The sequence below is a fragment of the Labrus bergylta genome, chromosome 7 (genome assembly GCF_963930695.1).
Source record: "Labrus bergylta chromosome 7, fLabBer1.1, whole genome shotgun sequence".
In the NCBI taxonomy this organism is placed as follows: Eukaryota; Metazoa; Chordata; class Actinopteri; order Labriformes; family Labridae; genus Labrus; species Labrus bergylta.
Window position 1 is genome coordinate 21569506 of NC_089201.1, and position 15842 is coordinate 21585347.

Here is a 15842-nt window from a genome sequence, read left to right on the forward strand (position 1 = left end):
CACATCGAAGCTTTTTGTTCTATTGTCTCCATCGTTTCCTATCAGTCTTTCTTTTTACTTATAGTTTGTTTTATTTGTTGGAGAATAGTGAAGGCTGGGCACCAGATGACAACAAATCGATCCAGCCGGTGGCAGATGGGGATGTGTGAGTCGAGTTTGAGTGGTTCAGGCCTCTGAGTGTCACGTTTCTCTCAGCCCTCCTGAAGCGTGGCTTTTCCCAAACAATACATCGATGCACCATAGAGACTTCTATCTTCCCTTTCTCTCGGCACAAACGTATTAGTAGAGCCTCAAATGTGATTTCTGACACAGGACACAAACGCCCTCATAAGAAAACACTGTGCAAAGCCAGTATCAAAAAGAGGAAATGCTGCCTTCTACTTTTTAGCCACATCCTCTCGTTTGTGCTCATCTTCCCTTTCGACCTGGTGACATGTTATTTTCTTTCAAAGCCACAGTTTGAAATTGAGTGCAGTCAGACCTTTTGTGCCGATAGAATTTACATGAGGCTGTATTCAGATTGAGTCTGCTTCTTTCATCGCTGTTGTGACAGTTGGCGGACTTGACATCAGTTCAGGAACTCAATTCAAGCTCACGTCAACCCCGTTCTGTCGAGTTGCTCTCAGAGTGCTAAAGGTAAGCTTATTCCAGAAACACTTTTATTGTTTATGACCTTGTTTGAAAGTTACTGTCAACTTCAGGAAAAGGAAGCCGCACACACACATTAAACACACAGGAAAAGAGAAGCTGCTAAGCAAGGCTTTTCTCTCCCCCCCCAGATCCAGGAAACAACAGCTCAACACGCTCCAGGTCACGTCGGCTTTGTCAAACTGTGTTACTTTGTGTGTTTGCGGTGCTTTGTCTCAAACCTTGTGATTGAAAATGTTCAGAGGCAGAGGTTCAGCTCCTGGCAGTTCAGTGGGGATCAACAGTACTTGATGTCATCAGTGTTTAGGTGTGCATCTGAAAGCGAGAAAAAGGAAGTGAGGAAACACCTTTTTCCAGTTTGACGAGTTTTCGACCAGTTCAGTTAGACTTGTGTGAAACTTCTGAACACCCACAGACATTAAAAACCCTTTTCGAATCCAAATCCAAAGTCTAAAGAGAGCTTTGTTGAGCACAAGTTTTCCTTTGTACCTGAAAAGCAAAAATTGGAAGATTTCCACAAAGCAGTTTAAGCCTCCAGGCAGTGCAATCATCATTTTCTCTGCCGGTCAGAGAGTCGAGCAACGAGGTCAAAGAGCCCCTGTTGAGAGAAAGAGACTTCCTGCTCGGGTTGTTGATGGGGAAAAGAGTTTCCGTATTCTTCTTTGGTTTATATTTAAAGCACATCTTTTCAGCTGGTAGAGCCAAGCTGATCCTCTGCAGGTTTGTTTCTTTTGACAGGTGGTTAAAAAATTCACCTCGAGGAGAAGTGATGGAGGCTGATATCTTTGACTATCACAAAGAAGAAGAGCCTGTGGACATTGATACTTTTCAAGGTATATCTGCAGTTAATTGTTAAAAATCATGTAATCATTTCCAGATACCCTGAAATTATTTTCAGTTAGTTGATCAAGATTTGGATAGAGTTACAGATTACATTAGTAGGCTTATGATAGGGTGACTGGAGGCTGTCATTTCTCTTACCTTACTGCATAAATGTATTTAATTTATACTTCTTAATCAGCACCTAGGCTTTTCTTTAAAGGAAAATCAAACAATTTGCATGTTTTAGGGTATTCATTAAACTGAAAGATGCTAAAGCTAGCCTAACATTTTTCTATTTAACCGATTTGAACACCTTTCGATATATTTTCCTGTTTTTTAGCAGCCATCTTTTTCCATTAATTTTCATTCATTGGTGAGTGAACTGTCTTGCGTTGTGTATCCCTCACTATGAACATCAAATTTCTAAAACCTTATTTTGAGGTACAGGGTTGATTGTTTAAAATCTGTCTGTACTTAAACTTGTAATAACTCCTTTATTGGATAGCATTGACTTACCGTATAAACTAGCCTATATAAGCAACATCATTATCAGGGTCATTATAAAACTTAATTCGATCAACCAGATCAATGTTGGGTCCATATTTCCATCTTAATGGTTTGGTCTCCATCAGTCCCTGGTGTTTAATATCTGGCTCTGAAGCTGGGACTCCTTGTTTACCTAATGGTCGATAATCACTTCCTGTGATTTAGCAGAACAGGAAAGATGATGGTTCTAAAACCAAAATAATAATAATGAGTGATCAAAACAACAGTAAATAGATTACATCATGTTGTGCCTCTCAATCCCTCCAATCACTATATATTATCTAGAATATACATTCACCAATGCTTAAGGTGGCATCGGTTTACCAACGTTTAGTAGCAAATGCATTTGAGCATATTCAAAATATGTAAAAAAATAAAAAAGGCTCTCTCATCAATGTTTTTATTGCACAGGGGGAAAGCAAAAGCTGATTCAGCCAACATCTTTAAATGACCCCAAACTGGTAAAACTAAAGGAGGTAAGACACAAACATCTGAATCTACATTTAAACCTTCTTTGTCTGAACTTGTGCTGCAACATAATAATCATCCTCCTGGATCTGAGTATCACAGATGCCGGACTCACTGTGAGTCCTTAATGGCTTTGAGATCAATGCTACACAGGAAGTACATTAAAAAGGGTGCATGTATGTATATGTGAAGTGAAAAGCATGAATAATAACTGACACAGAAATAGAAGTGGAAGGATCAGTGAAACTTTAATGAGCATGCTTGTCAGAGGTGATGGTAAACATATCAAAGAGCCAGGACAAGGAGTCAGCAGGGTTTGCTGGATGTAACTTTAAAACACATTGATGACATGAAGCACATGATTGGCAGAGCAGGTTCTTCGTGCAATTGTTGCAAGTGGCAATAAATTAATATTTAACGAAGTAAGCCTGTGGCTCAAGAGGCTGGAGCTATAAAACAAATTAAATATTGCTTATTTTGGGGAAGTGCTTTGTATCTGTCATCATTCCCATCCGCTTATGGGGCATATCGTTCTTCATAATTGACAAAGATAATCAAAACAAACAAGGTTTCCTGCTGTTTTTCATTCGGTGCACAAAATAAAAGTAGACAGGCAGATGAAAGGGTTTGATGCATCTGACTGTGTGATGAATTGTGTGTTGGTAGGAATTGGTTTATTGGATCAATAGCACTTTGAAACCAGAGCACATAGTGGTTCAGAGTCTGGAGGAGGATATGTACGATGGACTGGTACTTCATCACCTTCTGTGTAAGTTAATACACAATTATATGATTACACTATTATCCCTGATATATAAATCATCATTGCTTTCCACTTTATTGGTATATAAATTTAAAGAGGACAACTATGAAATGACTTCCCTTGCAGTTCTTTACAGTGGATAGTGGTATAAATGTAAACCCCTTCATTATTTACTGTAAACACTTTACACTTCAAACAGAAAAAACAATGGCGAGCAAAACTTTGGAATGACATCAGACCATGTTTTATGTCAAAACAGCATGTAAAAAAGGATTTGCTACCTATAGACAAACGGTATTGTACCACTTCCTGCATAAACTTACCAACATTACCATTTTATATTGTTAAATAAAACAAATACAAACAGGTGAGTACGCTTAGGCAGATTTAATTTTAACAGGTTTATGGTAATGTTTGATAGGAAACGGCTGAATGCAAACATATAAGCTATTAAGTTATCAAATATGTTATTTTACCTCATACTTGTCCCTTAGGGTTTTCAATATCAGTTGTCTTTTCAGCCGCTGATCAATACAGAAGCAGTGTCAGATTCCTATAATAATGCTAAAAATGATAACAATAATGAAACAATTATTATTATAAAGCCCTTTTCGGGTACTCAAAGACACTGTACATAGTTGAAAGTTGCGGAGGCTGTAGTCCTCCACGCTGGCGGCCTGGATTTGAACCCGACCTGTGGCTCCTTTCTCGCATGTCATTCCCCACTCTCTCTCTGCACTATTTCTGATTCTATCCACTGCCCTGTTTCTTAATAAAGGCATGAAAAGCCCCACAATTAACCTTTAAAAAAAGTTAATAGATCAAAACTTTTAGTAAACATACAGCTATACAACATAGGATCCTCCATTTGCAGTTTTCCCAAAAGATGTCCTTTCTAATGTCTAAAACACATTCCATAATAATAATAATTTCCTGATTTCCAGCCAGATTGGCTGGTGTAAAATTGTCTCTGGAGGAAATGGCCCTGACCAGCAAGGCTCAGATTCATAAACTGGAGATGATCCTGGAGGAGTTGGACAAGAGACTGGGCCTGCAGGACAGCAGCCAGATCAAGTGGAACGTCACACGTGAGTCATGCAGCTGAAATGGTTTCAAAAACAAAGCAACAAGTGGACAAATGTTCTGTTCTGGCAGTGACTTCAAATAACAGCAGATGGGGAGATTATGGTGGAGATAAAATTCACTGACTTATGGACTTGTGTTTTGATCAAAATAACTTTTTATTTATATTGGCCTACTAATAGGTTGTTATAGGATGATGTTCTGAAAGGACAGAAGTCCTATGGGTTCAATATCCCACTACTCAGGGGCTACTGCTCTCATTTTCTCAACCTCAAACTCTAAGTCGAAATGAAGAGTGATACTGTATTTGGAGGTATATTTCAAGAATATCAAGTTAAAACATTAAAAAACACACACAACTGACTGCCTGACTTAAGCTAACAACCCTCCCTCTTCCTAGCTGGCATTAATATTAGCCTATGTAGCATATCAGGATACATTCAATAGGAAAGATCAATTACTCGTCTTTGTAATGTAAGCTCGTCAACAGTAATATTAGCTAGGAATTGGTTGAATGCAACCGTGACCATGCAGATATTGGGTCAAACTTCTGGATAAAACAATATTTCAACATTTTTTTTATTAGGCTACTGCTAGACTTCAGTACTTCCTAGCTTAGACTACAGTAGGCCTAGTGTTACAGATACAAAAGGAAAGGTGTAAATACTTGGCTCGCAGTAATTAGCCAACAAGTGCATAGTGACAATTTGTAGGGATATTAGGCCGACATTAAAAACACAAATTTGTAATTGTATGCATCCCTCCAGTTCTTAACCATTATATTGTTACATGCTAGGTACTGTAGCAGTAATGTAAGTTAGCCAACAATTATATTAGTGAGGAATTGGTTCACTGCTAATGTGCTATCTGGTAGGCTAAGACTACTGTAGGTTATACAACAGCATATACAGTCTGGTTTGGACCAACTAAGGAATTAGAAATATCAGTTTTATTACATGGCTGTGTTAAATACTTTATTCTGAGATTGGCCGATTAAACATAGCAACAGCCTTCTATCCCTCAAAAGCAGCCTGTTACTAAGAAAAGCAGATATTGCTCCGCTGTTGGGGTCCTGCCCCCCCTGTTGGGGTTCAATTCCATGTTAACAACCAAACCCCCCCACCACACCCCAACTATACATTATCCCTTATTAAAAATTAAAAGTTAGATGTTACTTTCTTTATATGACTCAGATTCTTTTGACCTTGCATTGCTCTCATCTGTGAGGTTTCGAGCCTGTCATAACAGTGCTAGTTGTGTGGTTTTCTTTCAGTGTATTTTGTTCTCCTCTGTTTGCCTGTCAGTCATTCACAACAAAGACCTTCTGGCCACTATTCATCTGCTTGTTGCCATGGTGAGATGTTTTCAGCCTGAGCTGGATTTACCACCAAATGTAAAGGTTGAAGTTATAGTTGTGGAGGTAAGTTCTTGTTATTACTACTATGCCTATCACTGTGAAATTAAACACAACTGTTGTGGAGTTTCTTCATTTGGTTTTTCTTCCAGGTAACTAAAAGTGGAATAAAATCAGATGTTCAGACGGAGGTCCTAACAGTACCGAGGTGAGATGAATTCTGTCCTATGATTGGGTTGATGTTGAAAAAGAAAATCACCTCAAATTTTGTATTTTTCAACATTTTTATGTTTCGACAGAGGTGCTGGCTCAAACTCCCAGGGGGATACCGAGAGTGAGTACAGAGTGGTAGCTTGAGCTGATGTGACATTTTGGATGTCATCCAAGCTACTCTATAGCCTATACAACGGTTTTAACGCACTTTTGTGTCTGTCTGGTCACCCAGGGGAAGATCCTATCGAGGAACTGCTAAAGCTCGAGCCTCACAAGGTCAACACTGTGAAGAAGGTATAATGAGGAGGAGATGGAAACTGAGGTAGTTTACAGAGTTAAGTTTCTCGTCTCCAAGGGAGGAGGAATATAAAATGATTTTGACAGATTTTGTCCAAAATCTGATTTTGTCTTGTTGATTCCTTATTACAGGGGTTTTAAAACGTTTTTTTCATTAAATGCAACCCATTTTTTTCCTCTTTATTATTATTGCACACTTTTTTTGTGTGGAAGAAATAAGCCTGTAAAGAAACATAATGCAGTCCTGCACCATCCGTTTTTGATTGAGTCAACGGCAACCTTTTATCTGAAAACTACTTTATTGTGTGTGTAAGCTTCCTGCAGCTGAAAAAATAGTAAAAGCAAGCAAAGCCTGTGTAAGGTCGACAAACAACATTTAATGTACTTGTTCTGATACTGATCCTAAGTTCATTCGCTTTTATTTTTGCTTTGCTTCTCACTTCCCTCTGAGTTTTTAACAGTATTGCTACAACATTTTATCTATCAAACCATTTTCTTGATTTCATCTGTAATTTTGCATCAAAATCAGCATTTTACAAACACACAATGTAACAAATAAACAAAAATAATTAAAGAGTTTGTTGCATATATAAGATTAAAATAGTTCATGATTAGATTCAAATAGGAATATCAATTGTAAAATGTGCTCATAAAATAACATTTAAATCTTTGATTCAAAGACTGATATTACTTTTTACATAAATTGAATTAAAATCACCAGTTATTAGTCTTATCTAGCAGCCTTATTTTAAGAATACTACTTTAATATATTAGCTTACTAAAACCAATTTGTATTTCAAACTGCCTAACTCTAGTTTTTTTTCATTTTCAGGCCATCTTACACTTTGTAAACCAGAATATGTTGAGTCTGGGTCTGCAGGTGGCTGATATGGAAAAGCAGGTAAAAAAAAAACACTCAAAGAAAAAAAAGAATATTCTTCCCGAGATGATATCACCTTGTTTTTCCCGTGTTTCTCCTTTAGTTTGCTGATGGGGTGATTTTGCTGCTGCTCATTGGACAGCTGGAGGGCTTCTTCATCCCTCTCCATGACTTCAACCTGACCCCCGTCAATCCCTCTGAGATGGTACAGTATGGATTCAATATGGATTCCTCACGCATTAGTGAGTGAAGTGCATAACAGGACAGAGAAGCACACACCTGAGTTAAACTTTATTTGGTATAGCTTTACCATCGCCACTCTGCAGATGACTGTCATGTCATTTGCGATGTATTTATTCATAAAAAATGGAAAGAATAATCTAAATTTATAGTGCAACCTGATCCAAAACTGTGCTTATTACAATGTATTTTATGGTAAAATTAATATTTTACAGTTCCCATTCAAAAGTAGATGAATAATTACTGCTGTGCCATGGCTCACTTATAATATCTTTGATCTTACTTTCTTACTTTACTTGAAGCAACGAGATGAGTCTATGAAAAAGTTATGACTCTTTTATCACTGATATAGTGAGTTTATGAATTACTAAGACCCTAAAGACACTGTGAAAGTCCATATTAGACTATTTAACGGCTTAAAAATGAATAATATTCTAGGGGAAGTAATGTCATATAATGAATGATAATATTGCATTATGTTTGACTATGTGTTACACTATTGTTAAGTGAATACAATGTGTTTTAAAATTTATTTTTCATTGTTTATGATGCCAGATTTCAAGTTTAACACAATCCTTCACCTTCTTTAAGCTAATATGTTAGATTAGATTATTTTGCCAACTACAGCCTGCATACTGTAGAACTTGGTGGGAAACATTTAAAACATCTTCAAAGTTACTCTTTAAACTGAAAACAACTTATGTCTCTGTATTACAGTTAAATATTGATGTTTAAGGTAAGAAAAAAGAAAAGAAAAGCATAGCACCTCCCTATAGATGAAACTTTCGGATGAAATATCCTAATTTGGGTGGATTTTTAAAATGTTTTAAATTTTTAATGCTTGATATTTTCATCTCTATCTTTTACCTCTAGCTTCACAATGTGACCTTGGCTCTAGACCTCCTCAATGACATCGGCATCCAGAGGTCCAGTGTTGACCCACAAGGTGAGGAAATACACACTGTGCACAAAATACACACTCACACCTTGTCTTCAACAGATTTTCTCCACTGGAATTAAAATGCCAGGCAGAGGATGAAAAAAAATATCCAGAAGGCTTGTGAGTAAAATAATTGCAGCAGGGGAAAAAACACTTCAGTTCAGACACAGTGATTTCAAAGTAATTCATCTGATATCCTCTAATCAAGAGAATTTATCGGTGTGACAGGGAAACACCAAAAACTGTTAGTTTGTCAGGCGGGGAGGTGGAGGGTCGCCCCTGTAGTATGAGTTCATTTTTAGGTGGAGTGTGGGTTTCACTGTGTTTTGGAGGGAAAGATGGAATTGCACACCGAATGTGAATAAGTGTGACCCATGTCTCAGTATCTCTGCGAATGATTGGCTCAGTCCGAGGGCATCATCATTCATTTAGAGAGGAGCAACGAGGGAGACAGTCTCAAGGGGACAATGTTACTCTGGTGCCGGCTGATAGACACAGGGATTCAACCCCACCGCCATAGCTTTATCTACTCAGTGTGTGTGTGTGTGTGTGTGTGTGTGTGTGTGTGTGTGTGTGTGTGTGTGTGTGTGTGTGTGTGTGTGTGTGTGTGTGCGCACGTGTGTGCACGTGTGTGTTTGAATGGAGGAAGATATCTTATCTGTATTCATGAGCACTGCCACTGTATACCACCCACTTATCAGACAGATCCCAGGAATATCCTCACTATATCTCTGCTGAAATTGTCAGTTTCAACCTGCGACTGCCGGTTATAGACATCTAACAGTTCATGATTTATGATATAAATGTTTGAATGAGAGCAGTATGACATCACTAGCAGATTTAAGTACAAGGTTTTTGTGTTGACCCCCTTGCGGGATTAGGGCATTAGGGTTCTGTTTTTTAGCATTTTTTCTTAAAGGGCCCAACAGGAAAATACAAACAAAAAGGAACAAATTATCAGCAAAGTCTACAATACCAAGCTTTAGATCTATGTTAGATAGGACCCTTTTTTTTTCTTTGTTTTATGAATACCAAAAAACCTTTTATCATTGGAAACAAAAGTGACATATGTGAGTTAAAGTCATAAGTAGCTTTCTGTCAGGTTCAATCTATGTGAACGAGTGAGGCATTAGCACATCAGCTTGTCAATTGGTACATATGCCAGCTAGCATGCATGGCAGAAATCATTGCAGAATGAAAGATGACCCGCATTAAAGGGTCAAAAGTGAGGCTTCACGGCAAAAACTAAAAAGCATGTGGGTGGCTCATTAGCTGCAGGTCAGAAGTAAATCTGAGGCTTCACATCAGATCTGACCAAAGATTAAAGCTTACATCACATTGTTCCGAGCTCCAGTGTTTCAACAACCAGCCATAGTACAGTAGCACCTGATCCCCAGGCAAAGCTACATTGCGACCCACCGTTTACGTTTGTAGGAAAGAGAAAAATGGCCAAAGAGAAAACCTTGATTACCTGCCCTGCCCTAATGTGTTTCACTTATGTCTCATTGTCTCTATTCCTTTCTGTGCCAGTTCATCTTGGGCTCTTGTGACAGTATTCCCTCATCATTATGTAAGCTCTTGATCCAACCTTTTCCTGTTTTTGGACTTATTTGACCAGTTTTTACTGACCTGCTGTGTAATGAACACCACCTTTCATTTGACTTCCTGTCTCTGAGTCTTACACTCGACAACTGCGCCTTGTTCAGTATTGACAGAATGAACTTTAATTTAAACATTTTGTCCCTTTTGCAGCTCAGTTGTACTTTTCTTTTCTTTAATTTTGTGGCAAACAAATGAGAAGCCATTTGAACCAAAATGCAATTACATAGCCATACTGAAGTATTAGTAACTGATAAAATTGTTACAGGGGTTTGAATATAGAAGAGGGACCAGGGGGTCAGAGCTTTTGCTATTCCATGCAGTGCTCAAAACAAACACATATCTAAATTTGAGGTAGAACAGATTGACCAGCCTGCAGAGAGCTCTGACGTCAACCTCATCAGACACCTTTAGGATGAACCGCATTGCTGACAGTGAGCCAGAACTTATCACCTACAGTCACCTCACAGCCTCAGTAATGCTCATGAAGATGAACTGGAGCCAAACTCTGCAGCCGGTTTGGAGGAATAGTGGCTGGTTATATAAGTTTCAGCAGAACATTAAGGCCCATTTTAAGGTTTTTGGAATGAGATGTCCAACAATCCCATGTGGGTGTAATGTTTGGGTGCCCATGTGGAGTAAATAAATAAAAAAAAAGAGATAGAGAGTAAGATAGAGTGACTGACTCAGTGTGATTTGGCAACTGGTTCAAGTGTGTGAATCAATCAATAGCAAATGGATCTTCTTCTCCTGCCTGCAGATCCATTATCGACAAGATGTTCTGTTTTCTCTCTGAGCTTTCACCATCACCAAAACTTCCCCAGCATATTGCCTGCCAGCCGTGACGCCCGTAATCGTGAAGTAAATCCCCAACATGATAACTGTTAATGTAGGGACCTGCACAATTAATCTAAGCCAGGAGCAAGTGGCTAATTCAATTCATTTTTAGTGCCTTTTTAATTACCCACATAATTGCTGTGATGGAATGAGGGATCCGGGTCTAAAACGGGAGCGTGCTTGCATGCATAAATTAGGTTAGGTGGCGCTGAAGTTGATCTTTATGTCACATTCATTCAATTAGTGCATCTCACAACTGAGAGCAATTTTGTTGTCTCACCAAGGACATATTGATTCAATTCAATTTCCATTCAGTGTTTTTATTTAATTTTGTCATCCTGATCTATGACTTGTTCGGATGGATTGTGAGAATAGTTATTCGCTAATGTTGCTAAAAGCGTCCTTGTGTATCTCACTGCTTCACTGGCTTTGCTGGATGCTGATGATGCATTATAAATACTCACTCCATGTCCTTGTTTTATGTGACAGATATTGTTTCTCAGGACGTCACTGCCACCTTGAAGATCCTGTACGCCCTGTTCAAGAAGCACAAAGGGAAGTGAAGAGGACGGATGTGTGAAGAGGAACTCAGCAACGAGAAATACAGACAGAGAAGAAGTGTGGAGTGTTTAGTCTGCTTTTTTTTCTTCATGTTTCTTAACTGTTGCAAATTATGTCATACTAAACAAATGAATATTTAAAGGGTTAAATTTACTGTTTTTTTAAACTATTTGGGGCTACACTATAGAAAAAAATAATAACATAAATGCCAGGACTCTAAGTAATTATAAGAAGTTTTAGCGTAATCAATAGTTGTCTAAGAGCCCAGGCAGCCAAATCAATTCATTTCTAATTAATTGCTGCAATTAGTGGATCTGCTCGTTAATTCTGAAGAAATCTGCCATGTTTTTTTTTGTTGCTGCTGTTGACCTTCAACAAACCATCTTATTACAGGTGACCTTCAAGGATACAGAGGGCCAAAAAGTATTACATGAGACATTTTAAACCAAGAGGCATGGTTTTGTACTGTCTCTATTTTAAGACATACATCATTACGATGTTGGATATTCATACTGAAAGTTGGCAAAGTTTTTTCTTTTTTTCCTACCATGATGATTTTGTGACACTCCTTATATGGTCACATGACCCAGGAAAAGCTGGCAAATCTGGCGAAGAAAGTGTGCTTGTGGTTTAAAACAACAAACTTAAACAACTTATTCCGTACCTTTAAGTAAACTATATAAAGTTGTGTTCTTACTAATTGCTTTACCTTGGCTGTTTTTTATACAAACTGTTTCGGGTATTTTGAGAGGGATTTTATTTTTAGTTGAGCTGTTTTTAGCGGAGTTTTTTTTAGATATGTGTATCTTATTTTATTTACTGTTACCCTGCTGTGGACTGGAAGAAAAACAGTTTGTATTTTATTCTGTAAGTCTCAATCTCAAAATCTCAATCAGTTTGTTGTGAATGTGACTAAATAAGAAATCAATGGCAGTGGCTCAGGTGATGGAGCAGCTCGATCCCCCAGCTCCTCTTCTCCACATGTGTGTATCCCTCTGGATACGTATAAGAACTGGTTAACTCTCTGACATCAATATGTTTGTGTTAATGGCTGAATGAGGTGCAAATTGGTTTACAAATGCAGCTAATTGCAATCAAACTAAGGCAGGTTCTCCATCATTACCAGATCTTGAGGCTGTGGCTTGTACAGAGGCTCTTCATCAAAATTGTATTTCCAGGCTGCATTTTCCAAAATATTTGTACCACTCTCTGGTCTTGCTCTGCCTTCATGGTCTGTTAAAATACCGTCTACATTGCAAAGACAACTGACGGCTGGACTGTGCAGCATCATAGTGAGGGGCTCAATGTGTTTTGAAATCAAAATCCTAAAACTTTCTTAACATTCATACCTGAAAGAGGAAGAAGGTTCCTGTCATAAGGAGGATGGAGATATTGTTCAAACCTTTGGCAGAACAGCAGACAGTTTTCAGACAGTCTCTCCTGGAAAACGTTCATGGTGTTGTACTCGATTGTTCGCTCCAAAGGTGAAAGAAATGGTTGTGTGAAGAATGAAAAAAAGAAATGGTGCCAGTGAGAAAAGTTCAAACCTTTCACACCTACACACAGCTGGCCAATTGCAGCGTGAAGTGGTTGTGAAAGTTAAAGTTTTAGTTTTCGAAAAGATGTAAAAAAAAAACACACAAAAAACAAATTCGTCTATGTTTTCTCTTTACTTTTAACCGTCCTTTGCTGCCACTTCTCAGCAAACAATGTGTTTTGTTTTTTTTTGTCTTTTCTGCTTCTTTCGCGTTCGTGCAGAGAGTCTGTGAACTGTTCTCTTTAGAGAATTTAAATGCAATTGTCATTTTTTGGAGCAATTGTTTGTTTTGCCATTGATTTGTTAGACACTCAATGTCCCGAGCATGCAGAGTGCAGCGGAGATTAACGAGGGGATGAAACAATGAATGTGATTGAATTCAAGCATATTTTGCAAATGCACTGTCGTGATAAATAGTGGCCCAAAGCTGGGTAGATACACTTAATTATCTTTACAAATTTATGGACACCATTAGTGATAACTAAGTAGAAACTTTAAAGTGCCTGAGTGTAAACTAATGGTATCTATCTTCCACTGCCTCGCTGTCTGGTTCTGTTTGTGCAGAGTGAAGTTCTTTGTTTGTGTCCTGGGGTTATTTGTATACAAATTTGGGGAATGCTAAACAGGAACAACACACACTTTCACCCTTTTTGATTCCCTGCAGTTTTCTTGCAAATGTGTTTGTTGACATTCAGAGAAGCCAATTTATGCATATTTTTTTTACTAGGGTGATGGAAAATACTATTTTTCCTTCCCCTGACATTTCAAAAAATTTGCATAAAAATTTGCTCTGCAGTCAGGTGAAATCATAGCTGCTGCAGAGAGGGGGACAGACGGAGGTTGGGATTTAAAGAGACACTGAGGTGTGTGTTGCTCTTGTTCATCATGTGCATTGACCATTTCAGCTGACAGTAAAGTCACATGATATCAAAGTGAGGTCTTCTCTTTTCCAATTTACAAACCCTGTGAGCTCCTTATCCAGAGCGACTGTAAACTGGATTTGATTGTTGAAAATGAAATCCACTGTAGTGCTTGGTCAAACCATGAAAAAAGCAATAAAGTAGTAAAGTGCTCATTTTATGCATTTTAAGGCAACATTACGCAAGAATTGATGTGTTTTTTCTTGTTGCATTTTGGCGCTTACGTCGGTCTGGCTTCTTGCGTCTCTCTCTTTTTCTCTCTTAGCTCCCTCCAGCAGCATCCTTTTCAGTCTCCAAACCTCTGCCATGGTGTTTGTAATGAGAATACTGAGCCAGGATCAGTAACGGGAGAAGTTTTCCTTCATGGCTTTCTACCAGAAAGCGGTGCCGTAAAGCACTGTACACTTCTCACGGGAGATTCACTCAACCAAAGTTAGAAAGTACGAGAATAAGTTTGAGCCGAGGTGGGAATGAAAGGGGAAAAAAATTCTACCACAAGTCAGTGCGCCATGAGAGGAATTTGAACCTGTTCAAAGTTGAAATAGTAGAAAAGAATAGAGTAGGTTTATAGTAACTGTAAGTTGAAAGTAAGTCAGGAAAGTTATTTATATTTCACCTTGCAAGAACAGACGTCAGAAAGTGCTTCACACTAAAAGATTAAAAGGCAAACCAGAGAGATTGCAACAGAAAATAAAATACAATCACATAATGGAAAGAAACAGACAGTTGAAACAAATGGTTGTTTTTTTTTCCTTCTCAGTTCCAGTGGAAAACACCTCCAAAGTTTAGGAGCTCCGACCTTTAGAGCACGATGTCCTTTAGTTTTGAGTCTGGTAGGCGGAGCAAACCCTGCAAACCAGCAAACCCTGATCAGAAAAATCAGAGTCCTGCTGGTGTTGTAAGGCTTCAGCAGTTCTTTAACGTATGCAGACGCTTGACACAAACACAAGAGTGTAGACATGGATTCTGACTTGGATCTGAAGTCAGCACAAAGCACTAGGACAAGTGTTACGTGAGACCTTAAAGACGATTTTATCAGAAACATCCCAGCATTTGTAAAAAGTTTATAGAATGAAAATCTGTCGCACTGCCAAAGTAGAGCTCAAAGAGAACAAGATCTTATGTTGCACTTGTATAAATACTAACAATATAAAATATAGAATATTGTACTTGTGCAATAAATCATGAACGTTTCACATGTATAATGCATTTATTAATAGGAATACTGAACTTTTGGGATGATACAATTCACAGTATATTCACAATATTTGTCCATGATGCTTTTAGTGCAGTGTTCAGGATGGTGTTTGATCACTTAATAATGATATTACTTCTCTATCCATTTTACATGTTGCCTCGCTGTTTCTTACATACCTCGGTCCATACAAACACTCTTCAACCAATCACCACCAACCACCTTCACCTCCTCAGTCTCCCCACATTGAGTTATACGTGGATGTCTGATTAAATATTTGTTCATATTCATCAAATGATGTGTTTTGAGGTCAGGGACTTCCTGTATCAAGCTTGCTTGGTCATTATGCAGAGTCTACACATGTTGCAATAAAAGAAAATAAGCCTTGTGCATGCGCCCTGTCTGGAAGGACGTGAACCGTTAAGCGGCGATAATGAGGCAGAGTGGAGCGAGTCATTTAAAAAGCCTTGCCTATTCATTTTTTAAATTTGTTGATGAAGATTGGAAGTCTTAACATAACTCAGCTTTGCCGTTTACCTGCTTTCCTGTTAATCTAAATGTGTTCTAATTTACTATGAATGGGATCCACACTGTTACACATACCTTGTTCTGAGTCAATCCTGTGAATATTTTCATTCATTCATTCAAGTACCCAAATTATAAAGATAAGGGTGTGTGATTATTCAGAAAATCGAACCACTATCGATAAACATGACATTATTATTTTTCATCCTTTGTCACGATGACTAGTGTACTCCACCTGAGTGACAGTCAGTGCAGATTCATTTATTCAAGCCACTGTATGCATTTCAGCACAAAGGTCAGAGCTTAGTTTGTCACCAGTTTCTAATCTATCTGAACCAACAAGGATTCATTTAAGGAAAAATGTTTGAGGGATTCAATCTGATCTGCTCCAAAGAAAACACATTCTTCTCATTT

General features: G+C 38.2%; 1 protein-coding gene across 3 annotated transcripts; it reads left to right on the plus strand.

Annotated features, from left to right (window-relative positions):
* The first annotated feature begins 370 nt into the window (after positions 1-370).
* On the plus strand, positions 371-13888 carry parvg (parvin, gamma). 3 transcript variants are annotated; one of them, XM_020645879.3, is made up of 14 exons: positions 371-636; positions 780-810; positions 1387-1481; positions 2428-2492; positions 3151-3253; positions 4192-4335; positions 5635-5750; positions 5837-5892; positions 5984-6018; positions 6130-6191; positions 7027-7095; positions 7178-7279; positions 8188-8260; positions 11180-13888. In XM_020645879.3, the coding sequence occupies exons 3-14, from the start codon at positions 1418-1420 to the stop codon at positions 11251-11253; spliced, it is 963 nt and encodes a 320-aa protein (XP_020501535.1). In that variant the 5' UTR covers positions 371-636; positions 780-810; positions 1387-1417; the 3' UTR covers positions 11254-13888. The 3 variants fall into 3 exon arrangements, with proteins under 3 accessions (XP_020501535.1, XP_020501534.1, XP_020501531.1); XM_020645878.3 differs by lacking the exon at positions 780-810 and having other exon boundaries at positions 1369-1481; XM_020645875.3 differs by lacking the exon at positions 780-810 and having other exon boundaries at positions 372-636.
* Positions 13889-15842: the final 1954 nt, after the last annotated feature.